Source organism: Phacochoerus africanus, chromosome 10 (assembly GCF_016906955.1).
Source record: "Phacochoerus africanus isolate WHEZ1 chromosome 10, ROS_Pafr_v1, whole genome shotgun sequence".
Taxonomy (NCBI): Eukaryota; Metazoa; Chordata; class Mammalia; order Artiodactyla; family Suidae; genus Phacochoerus; species Phacochoerus africanus.
The window spans coordinates 71442516-71461099 of NC_062553.1; the positions used below are offsets into that span (position 1 = coordinate 71442516).

General features: G+C 44.8%; 1 protein-coding gene across 1 annotated transcript in view; it reads right to left on the reverse strand.

Moving 5' to 3' along the window:
• NAAA (N-acylethanolamine acid amidase) overlaps positions 1-18584 on the reverse strand; it is a 31206-nt gene that overhangs the window by 1810 nt on the left and 10812 nt on the right. The window contains exons 5-9 of the mRNA XM_047798917.1: positions 15042-15118; positions 7933-8105; positions 7190-7252; positions 5874-5940; positions 4615-4643 (exon numbers count right to left, since the gene is read on the reverse strand). Coding sequence (XP_047654873.1) covers positions 4615-4643; positions 5874-5940; positions 7190-7252; positions 7933-8105; positions 15042-15118 — 409 coding nt within the window. The remainder of the gene's footprint in view (positions 1-4614; positions 4644-5873; positions 5941-7189; positions 7253-7932; positions 8106-15041; positions 15119-18584) is intronic.

An 18584-nucleotide genomic window follows, 5' to 3' on the forward strand; every position in this document is an offset into this window, starting at 1 on the left:
CCTAACACTTGGGACCTAAGACAGGAAGACAACTTGAGACCCACATATTTCAGAATATTTACAATTTAAAATTCAAGCAGCCACACAAAATGTTCTTTCCTATTTTGACAACACTGTGGAAGGCAAAGTTCAAATTTAAAATTCTCAGACTTGGGAGTTCCACTGAGGCTCAGAAGGTTATGAACCCGACTAGTATTCATGAGGATGTGGGTTCGATCCCTGGCTCCATTCAGTGGGTTAAGGATCTGGTGTTGCCATGAGATGTGTTTTGTAGACAGACAGCTGTACCTCCGATTTGGCCCCTAGCCTGGGAACTTCCATATGCTGAAGGTACAGCCCTAAAAAGTAAAGAAAAAAAAAAAAATTCTCAGATGCCTCAGAGCTCCAGGGAGTCATAGAGAGCTGGCCCTGACCTTCAGCCTTACTCTGCTTACCCCACAAGGGGCACAGATGGACCCTCGGCCTTCGCATCCAGGTTTCATGCATGACTCCCATCAAACAGCCCCTCCCTTGGCCACCCCCCAGGCATAGGATGTCCAAGACGGCTGTGCGCTGCCATTAGGAGACACCACCCGGAAGGGACCACACAGGCCCTGGGAAGGGCTTTGGTGCAGTTCAGGCTGAGAATTCCGGGGTCCTGGGCACTTGGGCCAGACTCTGTGTGAATTCTTTCTATCATGAGAGAGTCAGAGGAAGGCCAGGGTGGAGGGGGGTGGAGTCCCTAGAGCTGCTTTCCCAGATCTGAGGATGAAAAGTACAATGTCACTTATTCAATTTTCTGTAGAGCAAGAGACCCAAATAACTTGTGCACACACGCACACCCACTAGGTCCCCATCACTTCCTTATCTACATTTTGCCCCAGACCCCAGCTGGGATGCTTTCAAGGCATCGGGAGCAGGGTTGTTTAGGAATAGGTGCTGGCACACCCCAGTTGAGTCATACACTGAGCTGAAGACAGCGCTTTGAGCACGTGCAGAGCTCATCCAAGGAGAATAAAGGTTCCCTGAACAGGGGCTCATAATCCTATTCTCCATCGCTGTTTTAATATTTTCTCTGCTTACAGCCACAGCAGAGGCTAGGGTTGTACTTCAAGGGAGTGTAGTTTTGTAGCCCAGCACAAGGGGGCAGCATAGAGACAACTCCTTCTGTTATTTCTATTCACATATTGAAAAGCCTCAGCGGACAGCAATCATTACATGGAAAGGGCCTTAGAGTCAGGGAGGTGGGTTAATTCTGGTTCAGTGATGATTATCATTTCAATGCACTTCCTCCTGGGTTTTCAATTATATAATAGGGAAAAAACGCTTTATGGTCAATTGAACATAATTTCTAACAATTCCATGTTGACAAAATCTTTCAGATGCCACTTAAACATTCATAGCCTTTAACTCAGAAATCCTATTTCTGGGAATTCAGCCAAAGAAAATAATACAAAAGTGGGAGACGGGGGAATGTACAAATATGTTTACTCCAGTTTTAACAGAGGAAAACTAACTATAGACTGTTTAACTCAATTATACTACATTCAATTGGCTATAATGCAGTTATCTAAAATTATTAGGGTTATTCACAGCATGGAAAATCCTTGATTAAAATAAGTATTAAAACTTTGGAGTTCCCATCGTGGCTCAGTGGTTAACGAATCCGACTAGGAACCATGAGGTTGCGGGTTCGATCCCTGGCCTTGCTCAGTGGGTTAAGGATCTGGCATTGCTGTGAGCTGTGGTGTAGGTTGCAGACATGGCTCAGATCCTGCATTGCTGTGGCTCTGGCGTAGGCCGGCGGCTACAGCTCCGATTCGACCCCTAGCCTGGGAACCTCCATGTGCCGTGGGAGCGGCCCTAGAAAAGGCAAAAAGACAAATAAGTATTAAAACTTTGATTATACTACTGATTTTTAAAAGAAATATTCATCATTTATGTAACTAAAAAAAAACCGTAAGAACACAAAAATAAGTTTTTATCTATTTTTTAAATGAATATTGAAAGGGCAAGTCTGTGCCCTATTAGAAGAGGTCAGTGGTGGGTTGGAGCAGATTCCAAGAGACTGGTGAGAGCCAATGGTTAAATATGCAGGAAGTTTATGAGCCAACTGTAAGTTTGAAATAGGCCAGGCATGGGCATTGACACCATGGAAGTCAATAAATGCTGCAAATCGGGAGAGTCTTTTGTTTTTGTTCTCTCTGCCAGCCAAGTTCACTAGCACAGCACTGGGTATCATTTGTTAGCCAAACAGTTCATCTGTTAGAGTGGGAAAATACTAACTTATTTTTCTGTATTTGGCTGTTAAGACTATTATTTATGGAATTAACTTTTTAGCAATAATCTTATATGGCATATTTAAAGAAAAAAATTTTAAAGAGAAAAGAGTAATACTAGTTTTGAAAATACTGTTTTTATCTAAGGAATCTTTTTTATTTTTCTTTCTTTTTTTTTTTTTTTGGCCATTCTGTGTCATACGGAGTTTCCTGGCCAGGGATCAGATCTGAGCCACAATTGCAACCTATGCTGCAGCTGGGGCTTAAAGCACCCAGATATACAGAAGTCATTCTAGAGGCTGTCAAGAAAACTACTATTTAACATTTGTGTAAAAAAGGATCATTCCAAAGAAAAACATCAATTGGGTATTCGAAACGAAAGTCACTTCATAAGTTTTTACCTGTACTAGCATATTTCTTAATTTAAAAAATACTTTGTAGGGGGTTCCCATCATGGTTCAGTGGTTAACGATTCCAACTAGGAACCAGGAAGTTGCAAGTTCGATCCCTGGCCTCACTCAGTGGGTTAAGGATCCGGCATTGCAGTGAGCTGTGGTGTAGGTCGCAGACGCAGTTTGGATCTGATGTTGCTGTGGCTCTGGCGTAGGCCAGCAGCAACAGCTCCAATTAGACCCCTAGCTTGGGAACCTCCATATGCCGTGGGTGCACTAAAAAGACAAAAAGAAAAAAAAAATTTTTTTAGGAGTTCCCATCATGGCTCAGTTGTTAATGAATCTGACTAGCATTCATGAGGACGCAGGTTCAATCCCTGGCCTTGCTCAGCGGGTTACGGATCTGGCATTGCAGTGAGCTGTGGGGTAGGTCAGCAGCTACAGCTCTGATTTGACCCCTAGCCTGGGAACCTCCATATGCTGTGGGTGTGGCCCTAAAAAGTAAATAAATAATACTTTTATTTTATAATTTTATTGAACTAATTGGCTGGTTCTTGAAGAGTATCATTTTGACTTGGAAAAAGAAGTGAGGAGGATGAGAAAGTAGGAAATGCTGGGGTTTGGGATTTACTGCAGTAAAAGGAGGAGACAGACTCTCTACTGACCTGCCTCCTCTTTTACTTTAGCAAATTAAGCCCTCCCTCACTAAGCAAAAGCAGCTTCCTAGTGAGCTGGTCTTGGGTATGGACAAGGCCATCAGGCAACACCTTGATGGGGATGGGGCCATGAAGGTGGGCTGTTGGCCTCTTTGGCCTTGCTGTGGTGGTGACTGTGGACCTTCAGAGCTTCCGGTATGAGTTTTCAGGGGCTGCATGGCAAGTTTAACTATGAGCTTCCTGTGGCAGGGGAGCCATGGCTCAGGGTTCACCTCAGAAAAGTAGGTGGGTAAAATCCCAGGCTGTATCCCTGAAGCCGTGCTACTAGCAAGGGCACAGACTAAAAGAGAAATATATATATGTGTGTGTGTGTGTATATATATATATATATATATATACACACACACACACATATATATATTCATAAATAAATGATATTTTTTAAAAGAAATAAATATAGGGAGTTCCTGTCATGGCTCAGTGGTTAACGAATCTGACTAGGAACCATGAGGTTGTGCGTTCGATGCCTGGCCTTGCTCAGTGGGTTAAGGATCTGGCATTGCTGTGAGCTGTGGTGTAGGTCATAGACGCAGCTCGGATCTGGTATTGCTGTGGCTGTGGTGTAAACCCGCAGCTACAGCTCCAATTAGACCCCTAGCCTGGGAACCTTCACATGCCTCGGGTGCAGCCCTAGAAAAGACAGAAAGACAAAATAAATACATATATATATATATGTCACATCCATCGCATATGGAAGTTCCTGGGCCAGAGATTGAACCCGTGCCACAGCAGTGACAATGCCAGATCCTTTACTGCTAGGCCACCAGGGAACCCCCTAAAAGAGAAATATTAACTTAGGCATTGAATCATCTGTGAAAAGAGCACAGGGGCCGCAAAAACTCCCCAGGAAAATGAAGGAGAGCCAAAGGCATCTGAAGTTGAGTTGTTATGGTGAAATTAAGGAGCTCACAAGCAGCAAATGCTGTCCCCAGCCAGCGGATTTAGGATGGACATGTCACACCCTCCTCCTTCTGGATCACTCCATCCTCCTTACCTGTGTTTTGCCCCAGGGACTTCTCACCTGACTTAGGATACATCTGTCCATCTGCCCCTCCCTGCCTCCTCCCCATCCCCCACCAGTAGAATACTAGGCCCAGGAGAGCAGAGACTGTTTTGTCACTGCTGTATCCACGGCACCTAGAAAGCCTGCCCTGTGGGAGCCCTCAGATCCCTGCTGAGCCAGAGCACCTGAGAGAGCCTACAATGACTGGGGGAGGTATGAACAGATATGCTTAACATACCACTTACTTGTTATAAACTGGAAACACTGATAAAACCTGCAGAGGAAAAATCATATTAAAAGACTATGAAAAATTCATACATGAATATTCATAACCACTATTTACCATAGCCAACACATGGAAACAACCTGTTGTGTCCATCAATGGATGGATAAAGAAGATGTGTTGTATATATGTACACACACACCGTGGAATACTACTCAGCCATAAAAAAGAACAAAACTTTGCCATTTGCAAGAACATGGATGGACTTGGAGGGCAATATGCTTAGTGAAATAAGTCAGACAGGAAGAGACAACTACGATATGACATCACTTCTATGTGGAATCTAAAATATAATACAAATGAATGGGTACAGCAAAACAAGCAGATTCATAGATATAGGGAAAAAACTAGTGGGGGAGAAGGAAGAGGGGAGGGGCAAATTATGAGTATGGGATTAAGAGATACAAACTACTATGTATAAAATAAGCTACAAGGATGTATCATACAGCACAGGAACGATAGCCATTTATAATAACTATATATGGAATATAATCTTTATAAAATTGTGAATCACTGTTATAAACTTGAAACATATAGTACTGTACATCGATTATACCTTGATGAAATAATAAAGACTATTAAAAGGGAGGAGAGAAAAAAAAAAGAGTTCTCATCATGGCACAGCGGAAACGAATCCGATAGGAACCATGAGGTTGTGAGTTCGAGCCCTGGCCTCGCTCAGTGGGTTAAGGTTCCAGTATTTCTGTGAGCTGTGGTGTGGGTCACAGATGTGGCTTGGATCTGGCGTGGCTGTGGCTGTGGTGTAGGCCAGCAACTGTAGCTCCAATTCAACCCCTAGCCTGGGAACCTCCATATGCTGCGGGTGTGGCCCTAAAAAGCCAAAGGGAAAAAAGAAAAAAAAGGGATGAGAAATACATGCAGAATATTTATAGGAAAGAAAATAACCACCTAACCTTGGGGTGACGGAGTCAGACTTTTGAATCCCTTTTTTTTTCTTTGAAATGAGTAAATATATGCTACAACAATGACTTTAAAAAAACAAACAAACATGTAGGAAAAACAGGTGAAGATGGATCACTTAACCTACATAGTTACAGTTCAGAAAATGCCATCTGGCTTTTCTTTTAAATGTTTTCAATCAGGAAAAACTTTAACATTTTCATCTATCACATTTGATTTCAGGGGAGAAGTCTTTTTAAAATCACCGTTGACAAGGCACCAAACACCCCGGGTAAGACCTGGACACCATGACACAGTTACCTGGAAGAGCGCCTCCAGGGTGAGGTTGGCTTGGCCTGTGGCATTAAGGGCTTTGATGGCAGGTGTTCTGTACAGACAATGGTCAAAGGTCACTCGGCACTTCAGGAAAGCCTGAATCCCACCAGCTCTCATCTTAGGAGGCTCTGTGCAAGGCCTAGCCTCGTTCTCTCCCTTTCCCCAAAACAGATTCTAGCCCCAAAGCTGTTTCCTGCCTGGTCCCAGGCCCCCATGGTGGAATTAATTCAACAGCCTGGCCCAGTGGCCCCATCTGCTCAGGGAAGCCAGGATGGTGAAAATAGATGTTGTACCCAAATGTCCATTGACAGACGATTGGATTAGGAAGATGTGGTATATATACACAATGGAACACTACTGAGCCATAAAAAAGAATGACATAATGCCATTTGCAGCAACATGGATGGAACTAGAGACTCTCGTACTGAGTGAAATAAGTCAGAAAGAGAAATACAAATACCATATGATATCACTTATAACTGGAATCTAATATACAGCACAAATGAACATTTCCACATAAAAGAAAATAAAAGACTTGGAGAACAGACTTGTGGCTGGCCAGGGGAAGAGGGAGGGAGTGGGAGGGATTGGGGGCTTGGGGTTAACGGATGCAAACTATTGCTCCTGGAACAGATTTACAATGAGATCCCGCTGTGTAGCACTGAGAACTATGTCTGGATACTTACATCGCAACACAACAATGGGAGGAAAAAGTATGTGTACATGTATGTGTAACTTGGTCCCCATGCTGTACAGCAGGAAAAAAAGAAAAAAAAATAGGTGTTGTGAATTAACTGCCACCAAACACCTGGGTCAGCAAGGCCAAGGAAAAATATATAACTACTTGCTCTTTGGGGACACACCAACTTATAAATTTTCAAAATTAGAAGGGAAATTAAAGCCCCCGAACAGTTTGTGTATTTAAGTGTGGGGAGGTATTTTCCTTCCAAAAAAGTCTTACATAGAAAACCATGAATCTGGTTCTATCCTTTCCTTTTACCGATGGGTGAACAGAGGCCCAAGAGGCCAGCTAGTGAGTCACGAGCAGAGCCAGTGGGGGACTCTTGAGCTCCTGACCCTGAGGCCAGAACCAGCTTTGTCCTCCCAACACTCAGTCAACTGCCCAGAAGCTCCTGGCCATGCTCGCCACCACAGTCTGCACTCTTCCATCCTGGCCAGGAGCCTGGGTACATTTTCTGGGAGGAGACAGCGCCTGTAGTCCGCTGCAGTTCCTCCTCTAAGAGGGGCACACGCTCCCGACTACAGGAAAATGCTGCAAACAGAAGGGGTGTAGAGCCCACCTGCGGTCATCTTTCTTAGGCGCTGGCTTCCAGTGATCATAATTTGTCTCAACTCGGAACCACCTGCAGCAGAGCACATCATCCAGTCTTAGCCAAGGTCATTTGGGACATAGCTAAAGTTTCTAAAAATAAAACAGGAAGTTCCCATTGTGGCTCAGCAGTAATGAACCCGACTAGTATCCACGAGTATGCAGGTTCAATCCCTGGACTCACTCAGCGGGTTAAGGATCCAGCGTTGCCATAAGCTGCAATGTAGTTCACAGAAGCTGCTCAGATCTGGTGTTGCTGTGGCTGTGGCGTAGGCCAGCAGTTGTAGCTCCAATGTGACCCCTAGCCTGGGAACTTCCATATGCCGCAGGAGCAGCCCTTAAACAGCAAAACAAACCAACCAACCTTTAGTTTCAGCAATTAAAAAAAAGACAGGAGTTCCCGTCGTGGTGTGGTGGTTAACGAATCCGACTAGGAACCATGAGGTTGCGGGTTCGATCCCCGGCCTTGCTCAGTGGGTTAAGGATCCGGCTTTACCATGAGCTGTGGTGTAGGTCACAGATGAGACTCAGATCCTGAGTTGCTGTGGCTCTGTCATAGGCCAACGGCTACAGCTCCGATTTGACCCCTAGCCTGGGAACCTCCATGTGCCATGGGAGCGGCTCAAGAAAAGGCAGAAAGACCAAAAAAAGGAAAAAAAAAAAAGACAGACTCTTGATACAAAAAAAATGACCAGAGCCTCTCGTTCTACTCACGCTCCGTTTAAAGGATCTAGAGGCCAAATGTCCGCTGGGCCACGTCTGTTCCTTGTGATGACCACTCCCTCCCGGGGGGTCGTGCCACCAACGATGTAATAAACATCAGCGATAAGGGGCGTCTTGGCCAATTTGTAAACAGCAGCTTCGAAGCTTTCTGATTCACTCAGGGTCTGAACAAAAAGACAAACCTGCATGAGCATCGCCATGCGCGGCAGTCATCCACGCAACTGAAGGACACGGGGTCCAAAGCACGCTCTCCGGCTCTGCGAGACCAAGGCTATCACCTTGAACGGCTCTGACCTCATTTTCTTGTCATCAGGGCTCCTGAGATGGAGGAAGCCTCAATGGAGAGCTGAGAGCACCAGGATTTTTCTCACCAGAGAGAACGTTGACATGTTCTCTCTGGTGAGAGATTCGCCTCACCAAACACAGGCTGCATGATTTCAAGGCGAGTCACCCTCACAAAGGTCCCCCTGTGTTTCTGCACTCACAAGTTCTTCAGCATCTATGTCTTGAACACCTACTATGTGCTAGGCACTGTGCTGGTGTGGGGATAGAGCCGTGAATACGATGGACCCAGTGCTTGTGCTCCTCAAACGTCCAAGGATGAACGTCAACAGGCCATGGTGACAAATGTCCTGAGTGTCAACAGAGAAGGGGATGCTGTGCAAGTCACAGCAGGGGACCCATCCTTACCCAGGCCATTGAGGAGGCCTCCCAGGGAGGCGTCACGTGAGCTAACGTCAGAGAGACAAACAGAATTTAGAAGAGTGAAAGCGCTGGCCGCGGGGTGGGGATGGAAGCAGGGAAGAACCATAGCTCCATGCGAGAGATGGGCAAAGGGCCAGAGGTAAAGGGACAGCAGGCTACACCAGGGTGGGGTGCTGAGCTGGGCTCCACGAACACTTCCGCGGGTCTGCAGCACGGAGGGTTAAGGGGTCACTTTCCAAATCTTCATTTCCCATGTGTACTCCTTCCCCGAGCTGCTTTGCTCAAGCATGTCCTGGGTAGAGGGCCCCCTCCCACCTGCACCTTCACCAACACTCTTCCACCCACTTTGTGGAAGTACAGCCAACCTGCTCACTCCTCCTGAGTGATGGCGGGGCACGCTGCCAAGGGTGGGGAGAGGCTCCAACAAAAGGATGATTTAAAACACTGGTGTCTCACAACTTAGAATAGATTTACAAGGAGATCCTGCCGAATAGCATTGAGAACTTTGTCTAGATACTCATGTTGCAACAGAAGAAAGGCTGGGGGAAAAATGTAATTGTAATGTATGCATGTAAGGATAACCTGACCCCCTTGCTGTACAGTGGGAAAAAAATAATAATAATTAAAAAAAAATAAAAATAAATAAATAAATAAAACACTGGTGTCTGCAAAGGTGCCACCATTCAATGCCATAAACCATTAACCATGGCAAGCTATGCGGCGTTTCCCCTGCCTTACACATACTGCCGTCAGGCTAGGGTAGTTAGACTTGGGTTGGTTTGTTCTGAACTCAGCCACATTCTAGGAGAGGCACTAGGAGGGGATGGAATATGTTTTGGATTATGTCACCTGTAACATCCCCCACCTACTGTCAAAGAATCCATCACGTCTAACAGAATTCTATGAGAACAAAGCAAAAGAACATCATAAGAAATACCGAAGGCAGTGGTGACTGATTTCATTCACCCAAGTGGCACGCTCAGGGGAAGACAGGTACTTTATCTAGCTCAGGGAACGGGGGAAACAGGCAGGGACTGCTAGTGGGCACAGGGTTTCTCTTTAGAGGAATGAAGATATTCTAAAACTGATTGTAGTGATGGTTCCACAACTCTGCAAATATACTAAAAGCCTGTGAGCTATATACTTCTTTTTTTTTTTTTTTTTTTAAGCCACAGCCTCGGCATATGGAAGTTCCTAGGCTATGGGCCGAATCAGAGCTGCAGCTACCGGCCTACACCACAGCCACAGCCACTACAGATCCGAGCCGAGTATGCAACTCACACCACAGCTCATGGCAATGCTGGATCCTTAACCCACTGAGGGAGGCCAGGGATCGAACCTGCATCCTCATGGATACTAGTCAGGTTCTCAACCCGCAGCACTACAACAGGAACTCCGAGTAGTATACTTTAAATAGAGGAATGTTATGGCATTTCCTCATTAAATATACATCTACCTTATATCCAACAAGTCCACTCTTAAGTACTTACCCAACTGAAATGGTACATGTTTACAAAAAGACTTGTACAAGAATTTCTATGCAGCCTTATTTTTAATAGCCATAAACTAGAAACAATCCAAACGTCTATCAATAAGAAATTGGATAAATTGTGGCATATTCATACAACTGAATCTTCTTCAATAATAAAAAGGATTGAGCTAGAGATACAAACAGCATAGATGAATCTGAAACACATTACGTTCCGTGAAAGACAGGGTCCATAGGCTATGATTTCATGTACATGAATTCTAGAAAAGCAAAACTTTCTGTGGTGATAGAAGTCAAAGAGGGGGTTCCTGGGGGGAGGGTGGGGTATCAGAGGAGGCTGGAAATTGATTAAAAACGAGCACGAGGGAAATTTCCAGGGACCTTTGGAAATGTTCTGGATCTTAGTTTGTTGGTGGTTCCATGGATGGCTAAATGGGTGTGTACAACTGCCAAAACACACTGAACTAAAAACCCTTAGTATCTGTGCTTTTCACTGTATGTAAAATGTATCTAAGATTTTTAAAAATCATTTTGAGAAGAGGGAGGGGGAGGGGCAGTATAGGGGCAGGGGAGTAAGAGGAACAAACTCCTTTGGTATCAAATCAGCTATAAGGGCATTTTATATAATAGGGAACACAGCCAATATTTTATAATAACTCCAAAGGAAGTATAACCTTTAAAAATTATGAATCACTATATTGTACACATCTAACATATAATATTCACAGCAACTAAAAATTGATAGTTTAACCTAAAAAAAAAATCCCAACATCTCCTTTAGGTGTCCTCTTGAGAAATCTCTACACAACCTGCCAAATGCATTCTCCTGGTTGAGTTATCTTCTTCCAGCTGAAAACTGGTACTCACACACTAGTAGCTAAACACATGAACTTTTTTTCAGTCTTATTTATATAACTCTCCTTTAAAAAAATCATTTTGGTGTTTAGATTCCACTGGGTAGATTTAAATTACAGTTTTATTCTTCAACGTCAACATGTATGATACACTAGATTATTTTTTGCAGCCTTTTAACCTTATGATAAAACACTTTAGAAGTCATCTTAAAAATGTGTGAAGGGGAGGAGTTCCTGTCGTGACACAGTGGTTAACAAATCCGACTAGGAACCATGAGGTTTCGGGTTCGATCCCTGGCCTTGCTCAGTGGGTTGGAGATCCGGCGTTGCCGTGAGCTGTGGTGTAGGTTGCAGATGCAGCTCGGATCCCGCATTGCTGTGGCTCTGGAGTAGGTTGGTGGCTACAGCTCCGATTGGACCCCTGGCCTGGGAACTCCATATGCCGCGAGAGCGGCCCAATAAATGGCAAAAAAGACAAAAAAAAAAAAAGTGTGTGAAGGGGAGTCCCCATTGTTGCTCAGTGGTCATGAACCCGACTAGTATCCATGAAGATGTGGGTTTGATCCCTGGCCTTGCTAAGTGGGTTAAGGGTCCCACATTTCCGTGAGCTGTGGTGTAGCTCAAAGACTCAGCTCAGATCCTGTGTGGCTGGGACTGGGGCACAGGCCAGCAGCTGTAGCTCCAGTTCGACCCCTAGCCTGGGAACCTCCACATGCCATGAGTACAGCGCTAAAAAGAAAAAAGAAAAAAGTGTGAAGGAGGCAGTTTGTCGCCATCTTTAGGAGTATTCAAGTAAAGAGTTTAGGAGAGTTTCAAGCCCAGAGCGGACTGATCATTTGGAACAGGACAAAGAAGGGCTAAAATGGCTAAAGCTGAGCTGGGCCAGATCCTTGCACCAGAGATGTGCTCCTGAAAATCTGCTTTCTATGGTCAGACTGCAATTTACATGCGGTCTGGAACTCTGCTAACAGGTCATGGAAAGCTGAAGTTCCTTTGGTTGCACAAGGAGCTACTTTCTCATGCATTTGTTTTGCTAATTCAGATACCTGCAAACAGAGATTAAGATTTTTGCTACAACTGGTTTCTACTCTATAGCACAGGGAATTATATTCAACACCTGTGATAAAACATAATGGAAAAAACATATATAAAAAAGAATGTATATATATTTGTACATATATGTGTATAACTGAATCACTTTGCAGTTCAGCAGAAATTAACACAACATTGTAAATCAACTCTACTATGATTAAAAAACAAGATATTTGCAATGAAGATTTTGAAAGGAGGGCACATCTATATATCTGCAGAAATGCCCATTATGTCTTATCTCAATCAGATACTGGGGGAAACTCTAGCCTGTGACAAAGATTCTCTCTTTGATCAACCTCTAGCCAGGCTCCTCGGAGCTCTCTCCTCAACCCTGTCTTAACTCAAGCCTATAAAGACTTGGACAAAACTCTCAGAGCTTCTAACAGCTCAAGGTCGCCTCCCTAAGATGATCCTAATCCCTTTACAGCACCTGCTTGGAAAGACTCACGGCTTTCCCAAAGGACTTACAGCTGCCAGGTAAAAACTGGCACTTGCCATCTGCCTCTATAAGGATTAAATCATGAGCCGCTGCAGCCGCTGACCTTCGATGCCCCCTGAAAGGAGCTCAGGGTGAAGACCCAGACGGAGGCACTCTGTGCTCTGGGAAAACTGGCAGAACAGGACTTGAGAGAGTTAGATCTTTTCGGGATAAGATTTTATGAGCCCCATTCTTGCATCTCCTTGTATCTCAAAAAGCGCTAACATCCTTCATGGTGACAACTGCTCCTTGTGACCAGCAGTAACCTTCATGACACCAGCAGTGACCTTCTGAAAAAACCTGTGCTTGATGACAGGGACCTCCTTCACCCAAATCACATGGACACTGACCTTCCCCACCTCTTCGGAGCAGTTCCTCGGAGCTATCAGTAATGCTACGTCCCGGGCTATCACCTCCTTTTGCCCCAAACACAACTTACAGCTACTGCAACCTGCATTTTTGTTGTTCAGTCAACACAGCTAGGACCTGAAGCGAGGGCCGCAGTGTCCGGGTCTCTGCGGGCAGGCAAGGCTAGCTGACCTCATGTGGACCACTCCTCCTTTCTACTGTTTCTAATTGTCACCTGACTCCACCGTGCTCCCTTCACCCCCGCCCCATCCCTTCATTCTCTCTCTTTTTTTTTTTTTTTGGTCTTTTTGCCATCTCTTGGGCTGCTCCAGCAGCATATGGAGGTTCCCAGGCTAGGGATCTAATCAGAGCTGTAGTCGCTGGTCTACATCATAGCCACAGCAATGTGGGATCTGAGCTGCGTCTGCAACCTACACCACAGCTCACAGCAATGCCAGATCCTTAACCCACTGGGCAAGGCCAGGGATGGAACCTGCAACCTCATGGTTCCTAGTCGGATTTGTTAACCACTGAGCCACGATGGGAACTCCCCCCCTCATTCTCCTTTAAAACACCCAGTCACCTCTGGACAAATCAAAGTTGAGTCCCATTCATGCTGAAAATTTTCCCCTATTGCAAGATTATACTACTGATAAAAAAATCTGTCCTCCTGACACCTATGGTCAATTAATCTTTGACAAGGGAGGCAAGAACATAAAATGGGAAAAAGAAAGTCTATTCAGCAAGCATTGCTGGGAAACCTGGACAGCTGCATGCAAAGCAATGAAATTAGAACACACCCTCACACCATGCACAAAAATACACTCCAAATGGCTGAAAGACTTAAATATATGACAGGACACCATCAAACTCCTAGAAGAAAACATAGGCAAAACACGCTCTGACATCAACATCATGAATATTTTCTCAGGTCAGTCTCCCAAAGCAATAGAAATTAGAGCAAAAATAAACCCATGGGACCTCATCAAACTGAAAAGCTTTTGCACAGCAAAGGAAACCCAAAAGAAAACAAAAAGACAATTTACAGAATGGGAGAAAATAGTTTCAAATGATGCAACCGACAAGGGCTTACTCTCTAGAATATATAAGCAACTTATACAACCCAACAGCAAAAAAGCCAATCAATCAATGGAAAAATGGGCAAAAGACCTGAATAGACATTTCTCCAAAGAAGATATACAGATGGCCAACAAACACATGAAAAAATGCTCAACATCGCTGGTTATAAGAGAAATGCAAATCAAAACTACCATGAGATATCACCTCACACCAGTCAGAATGGCCATCATTAATAAATCCACAAATAACAAGTGCTGGAGGGGCTGTAGAGAAAAGGGAACCCTCCTGCACTGCTGGTGGGAATGTCAACTGGTACAGCCACTATGGAGAACAGTTTGGAGATACCTTAGAGATCTATACATAGAACTTCCATATGACCCCGCAATCCCACTCTTGGGCATCTATCCGGACAAAACTCTACTTAAAAGAGACACGTGCACCCGCATGTTCATTGCAGCACTATTCACAATAGCCAAGACATGGAAACAACCCAAATGTCCATCGACAGATGATTGGATTCGGAAGATGTGGTATATATACACAATGGAATACTACTCAGCCATAAAAAAGAATGACATAATGCCATTTGCAGCAACATAGATGGAGCTAGAGAATCTCATCCTGAGTGAAATGAGCCAAAAAGGCAAAGACAAATACCATATGATATCACTTATAACTGGAATCTAATATCCAGCACAAATGAACATCTCCTCAGAAAAGAAAATCATGGACTTGGAGAAGAGACTTGTGGCTGCCTGATGGGAGGGGGAGGGAGTGGGAGGGATCGCGAGCTTGGGCTTATCAGACACAACTTAGAATAAATTTACAAGGAGATCCTGCTGAATAGCATTGAGAACTTTGTCTAGATACTCATGTTGCAACAGAAGAAAGGCTGGGGGGAAAATGTAATTGTAATGTATACATGTAAGGATAAACTGACCCCCTTGCTGTACAGTGGGGAAAAAAAAAAAAAATCTGTCCTTACAACTTTAACTAGTGTCCGACTTTATCTGTGACATTCAGGTGGGATGGGCCCGACAGTAAACATACTCACGGTGCGGATAAGCCAGCTGATTGGTGAGTGTCTCTGAAAAAGGGCAGCAATGACGTTCTCCCACCACCAGCCTTTATCTGCCAAGTTGAGGATGGAACAGTGAGTATCGGCCCCAAATGCTGCCCCAGAACCGCACCCACTGCATAAGGAAGTTCCTAGGCTAGGGGTCGAATCAGAGCTTTATCTGCCGGCCTATACCACAGCCACAGCAACACCAGATCCAAGCCACATCTGCGACCTATACCACAGCTCACGGCAGCGCTGCATCCTTAACCCACTGAGCGAGGCCAGAGATAGATCCCGCAACCTCATGGATACTAGTCGGGTTCGTTACCGCTGAGCCACAACAGGAACTTCAAGGACACTTCTTAAAATTCTTTAAATCGTCTTTCCTCCCCATAGTACAAGGTGATGGAGAAGAAAGGGTGATGGATGAAGAGTGATAAACATGTGTCTGCATATGTGTGAGTGTACATATATGTATATATACTTCATGTCTGTGTGTATACATATTCTATATAGATAGATACAATCTTTTACCTGGAAAAGCAATTATGTTGAAGGCAATCATTCTACTTATTACTTCAGGCAAGATAAAATTATGGAGCTATCAAAAGAAGTGATACTTCTCAGTAATACTAAGTATTAGGAAGACTCTGGAACACGTGTATCTCTCAGAACTTTAAGTATGATTTGGACTCTTTTTTTTTTTAGGTCTGTGCCCAAAGCATGTGGACGTTCCCAGGCTAGGGATCGAATCAGAGCTGCAGCTGCCGGCCTATGCCACATGCTCAACCCACTGAGTGAGGCCAGGGATTGAACCCATATCCTCACAGACACTATGTGGGGTTCTGAACCCACTGAGCCACAACAGGAATGCCTCATGGTTTGGTTTTTTTTGTTTTTAAATGCTTTTTGACATCTTTAAAATTATATATTGGGGATATTTTATTTCCTAAGAAAACATGTCATTCAAGAAACACGCAGTGGACATCTATGATAGTATCCAGATGGGGTCCAGACCCTTGGAATTTAACCGTCTACAGAAGAAATTACTGCACCATTAAATAAACAAGGTTTTGATAACTGTAATAAAGATAGTAAAGCAATAACGTAACCATGAGTGGGGAGAGAGGACACCGTTCCAGGGGCGTGTAAGGACAGCCTGAGCTGTGTACACCTAGCTAAGGTGCACAGAGCACTGCAGATAGATGGTGTGGGTAGCAGGGCCCTAAGCCTCAGCAGATGTCCAGGAAAAATGCTAGTGAGGGGCAGGCAGAGAGAGGGAGGAGGAGAGGCAGGAAAGGAGGTGCAGGAGTTGAAAGCGTGTAGAGTTTGGAGGTCGGAGTCAGGACTCTGGATTTGCTGTGTCAAATGGACAGTCCCGGGAGGTTTTCAGCAGGGGACCGATGGGCTCGGGCAGCTGGGGGGTGAAGGAGGTGTCCAGGAAGGTGAGAACAGGGACAGGGAGACCAGATGAAGAGCTTGCGGCAACTCAGGTGTGATGGCAGTCAGCCTGGCGGTGGAGGTAGAGAAGGACCGGGAGAGCCTCGTCTTGACGGCAGAGCTGATGAAACTAAGGGACTGCGGGTGGCCAGAGAGGTCTGGTAGCAACTGGCTGAGGAGAAGCACCACTTCCTGAGACATGGAAAATCGGGAGAAGAGCAAATATGGGTAGAGGAGGCGTAAGGACAAGAAAAGGGGAAAAGAACACAGCAAGAGATTTGCATAAACCTGTTAAGTCTGAGATGCCTGGGAGACATCTGAGCGGAGAGGCTGAGGAGGCGGCTGGATACTTCATCCTGGGGTTCAGAAAAGGTCCAGCCGCAGGATGTGACAAGAACAACAAAGGCTTCTATGGGCCTCACTCTGTGCCAGGTGTTGCCCTGAGGACCTTATGTACATGCACTCATTTCATCCTGGTGGCAGCTATTATCCTGTTTTCCAGATGAGGAAACTGAAGCACAGGGAGGTTAAGCACTTTGGTTGTGACCACCAGCTAGCAAGTGACAGCACCAACGTGTGACCCCAGGCAGGCTGGCTCTGGAGTCTGTGACCTTGCCCGCAGGTGGTTAAGCCTCCTACACCCACACCATCTGTTAGTTTCCCTCACTCCCTGATTCTTATTCCTGTCCTAGAGGCACTGCTGGCCTTCTTCCTAAGATCCAGAAACTTAACTGAAGATCTTATCTGTGAACCAAGAGATGTTATCTAATTGTTCAGGCATTTTAACTGTCTTGGCTGACTGAAGGCCAAACTGGTTTTCATTAGAATAAGGTTTAAAAAAGTTCTTTTGAAAGCAATCGGTCAGTGTTTGATTAAATGTGTATGTTATAAAATTAACTCATTTCTAAACTGCTGGTATCTGAGTTCTAATTGGTTAAATAATTTGAGTCACAAAATGATGGAAATAATTTTTAATAAATATATACAATAATATATTATAAATATATATTATATAGAATATATAAATATCTATAACATATATATTAATAAATACATGCATGTTTAGTCATTCTGTGCAAAACCTCAGTAGTTGTCATGCTGTGGCCTGGGGACCACTGGTGGAGAACCAGTCTCACTCATAGCTGATATTTGAGAAAATGTGGAAGAAATGCATGAGGAGTTCCCGTTGTGGCTCAGTGGTTAAGGAATCCGACTAGGAACCATGAGGTTGCGGGTTCGATCCCTGGGCTCGTTCAGTGGGTTAAGGATCCGGCGTTGCCGTGAGCTGTGGTGTAGGTCATAGACTTGGCTTAGATCCTGTGTTGCTGTGGCTGTGCCGTAGGCTGGCAGCTACAGCTCAGATTAGACCCCGAGCCTGGGAAATTCCATATGCCGCAGGTGAGGCCCTAGAAAATATATATTTTTAAAAATGCATGAGAATAAAGAAGTGACCACTGTGACATGGATACCTGCTCAGCCAGTGTCTTCCTGATCAAGGCTATGTGCAAAGATAAGCGTAAGAAAAGGAAACAAGTTGACCAGGGGATCATCAGATGACCGACACTACACTATAAAGAGACTCCTTATACACATCTTTCTCCTTCATTCAGCTGCAAATTTCTGAGGCCAGAACTGGTTTATCTCTGGGTTCCCCACACACTGGAGAACTGAGCAGTGTCCCCTGGGATTTTTTTTTTGGGGGGAGGGGTATTGTACAAGACAGCCCGGGGGCAGAGACCCAGGAGATCCCATTGAGACTCACCTCCCCCATCTACTTGCTGCTTCTGCATCTCCCAGCCTCCATTTCCTCTTTTCATAATCAATGTGGTTAATAACATCAGCCCAGATGACCCGGTAGGACTAGGACTGTTGTGTTGTGAGGGTCTAATGAGAAAACTTATGAATAAGTGTGCAGAAAACTCAAGGGCTTTACAGCTCTTGCTTGTATAAGACCATCCTCTGATTTCTGCAAGAGCTTCCAGACGGTCTTCTGCTTCCATCTCATCCCAATACCATCTAGTATCTACAGAGCAGCCAAATGCTAGTTAAGAATATACCAGTGAATCCCTTCTGCCCGCTGCCTGGCCTATAACCTTC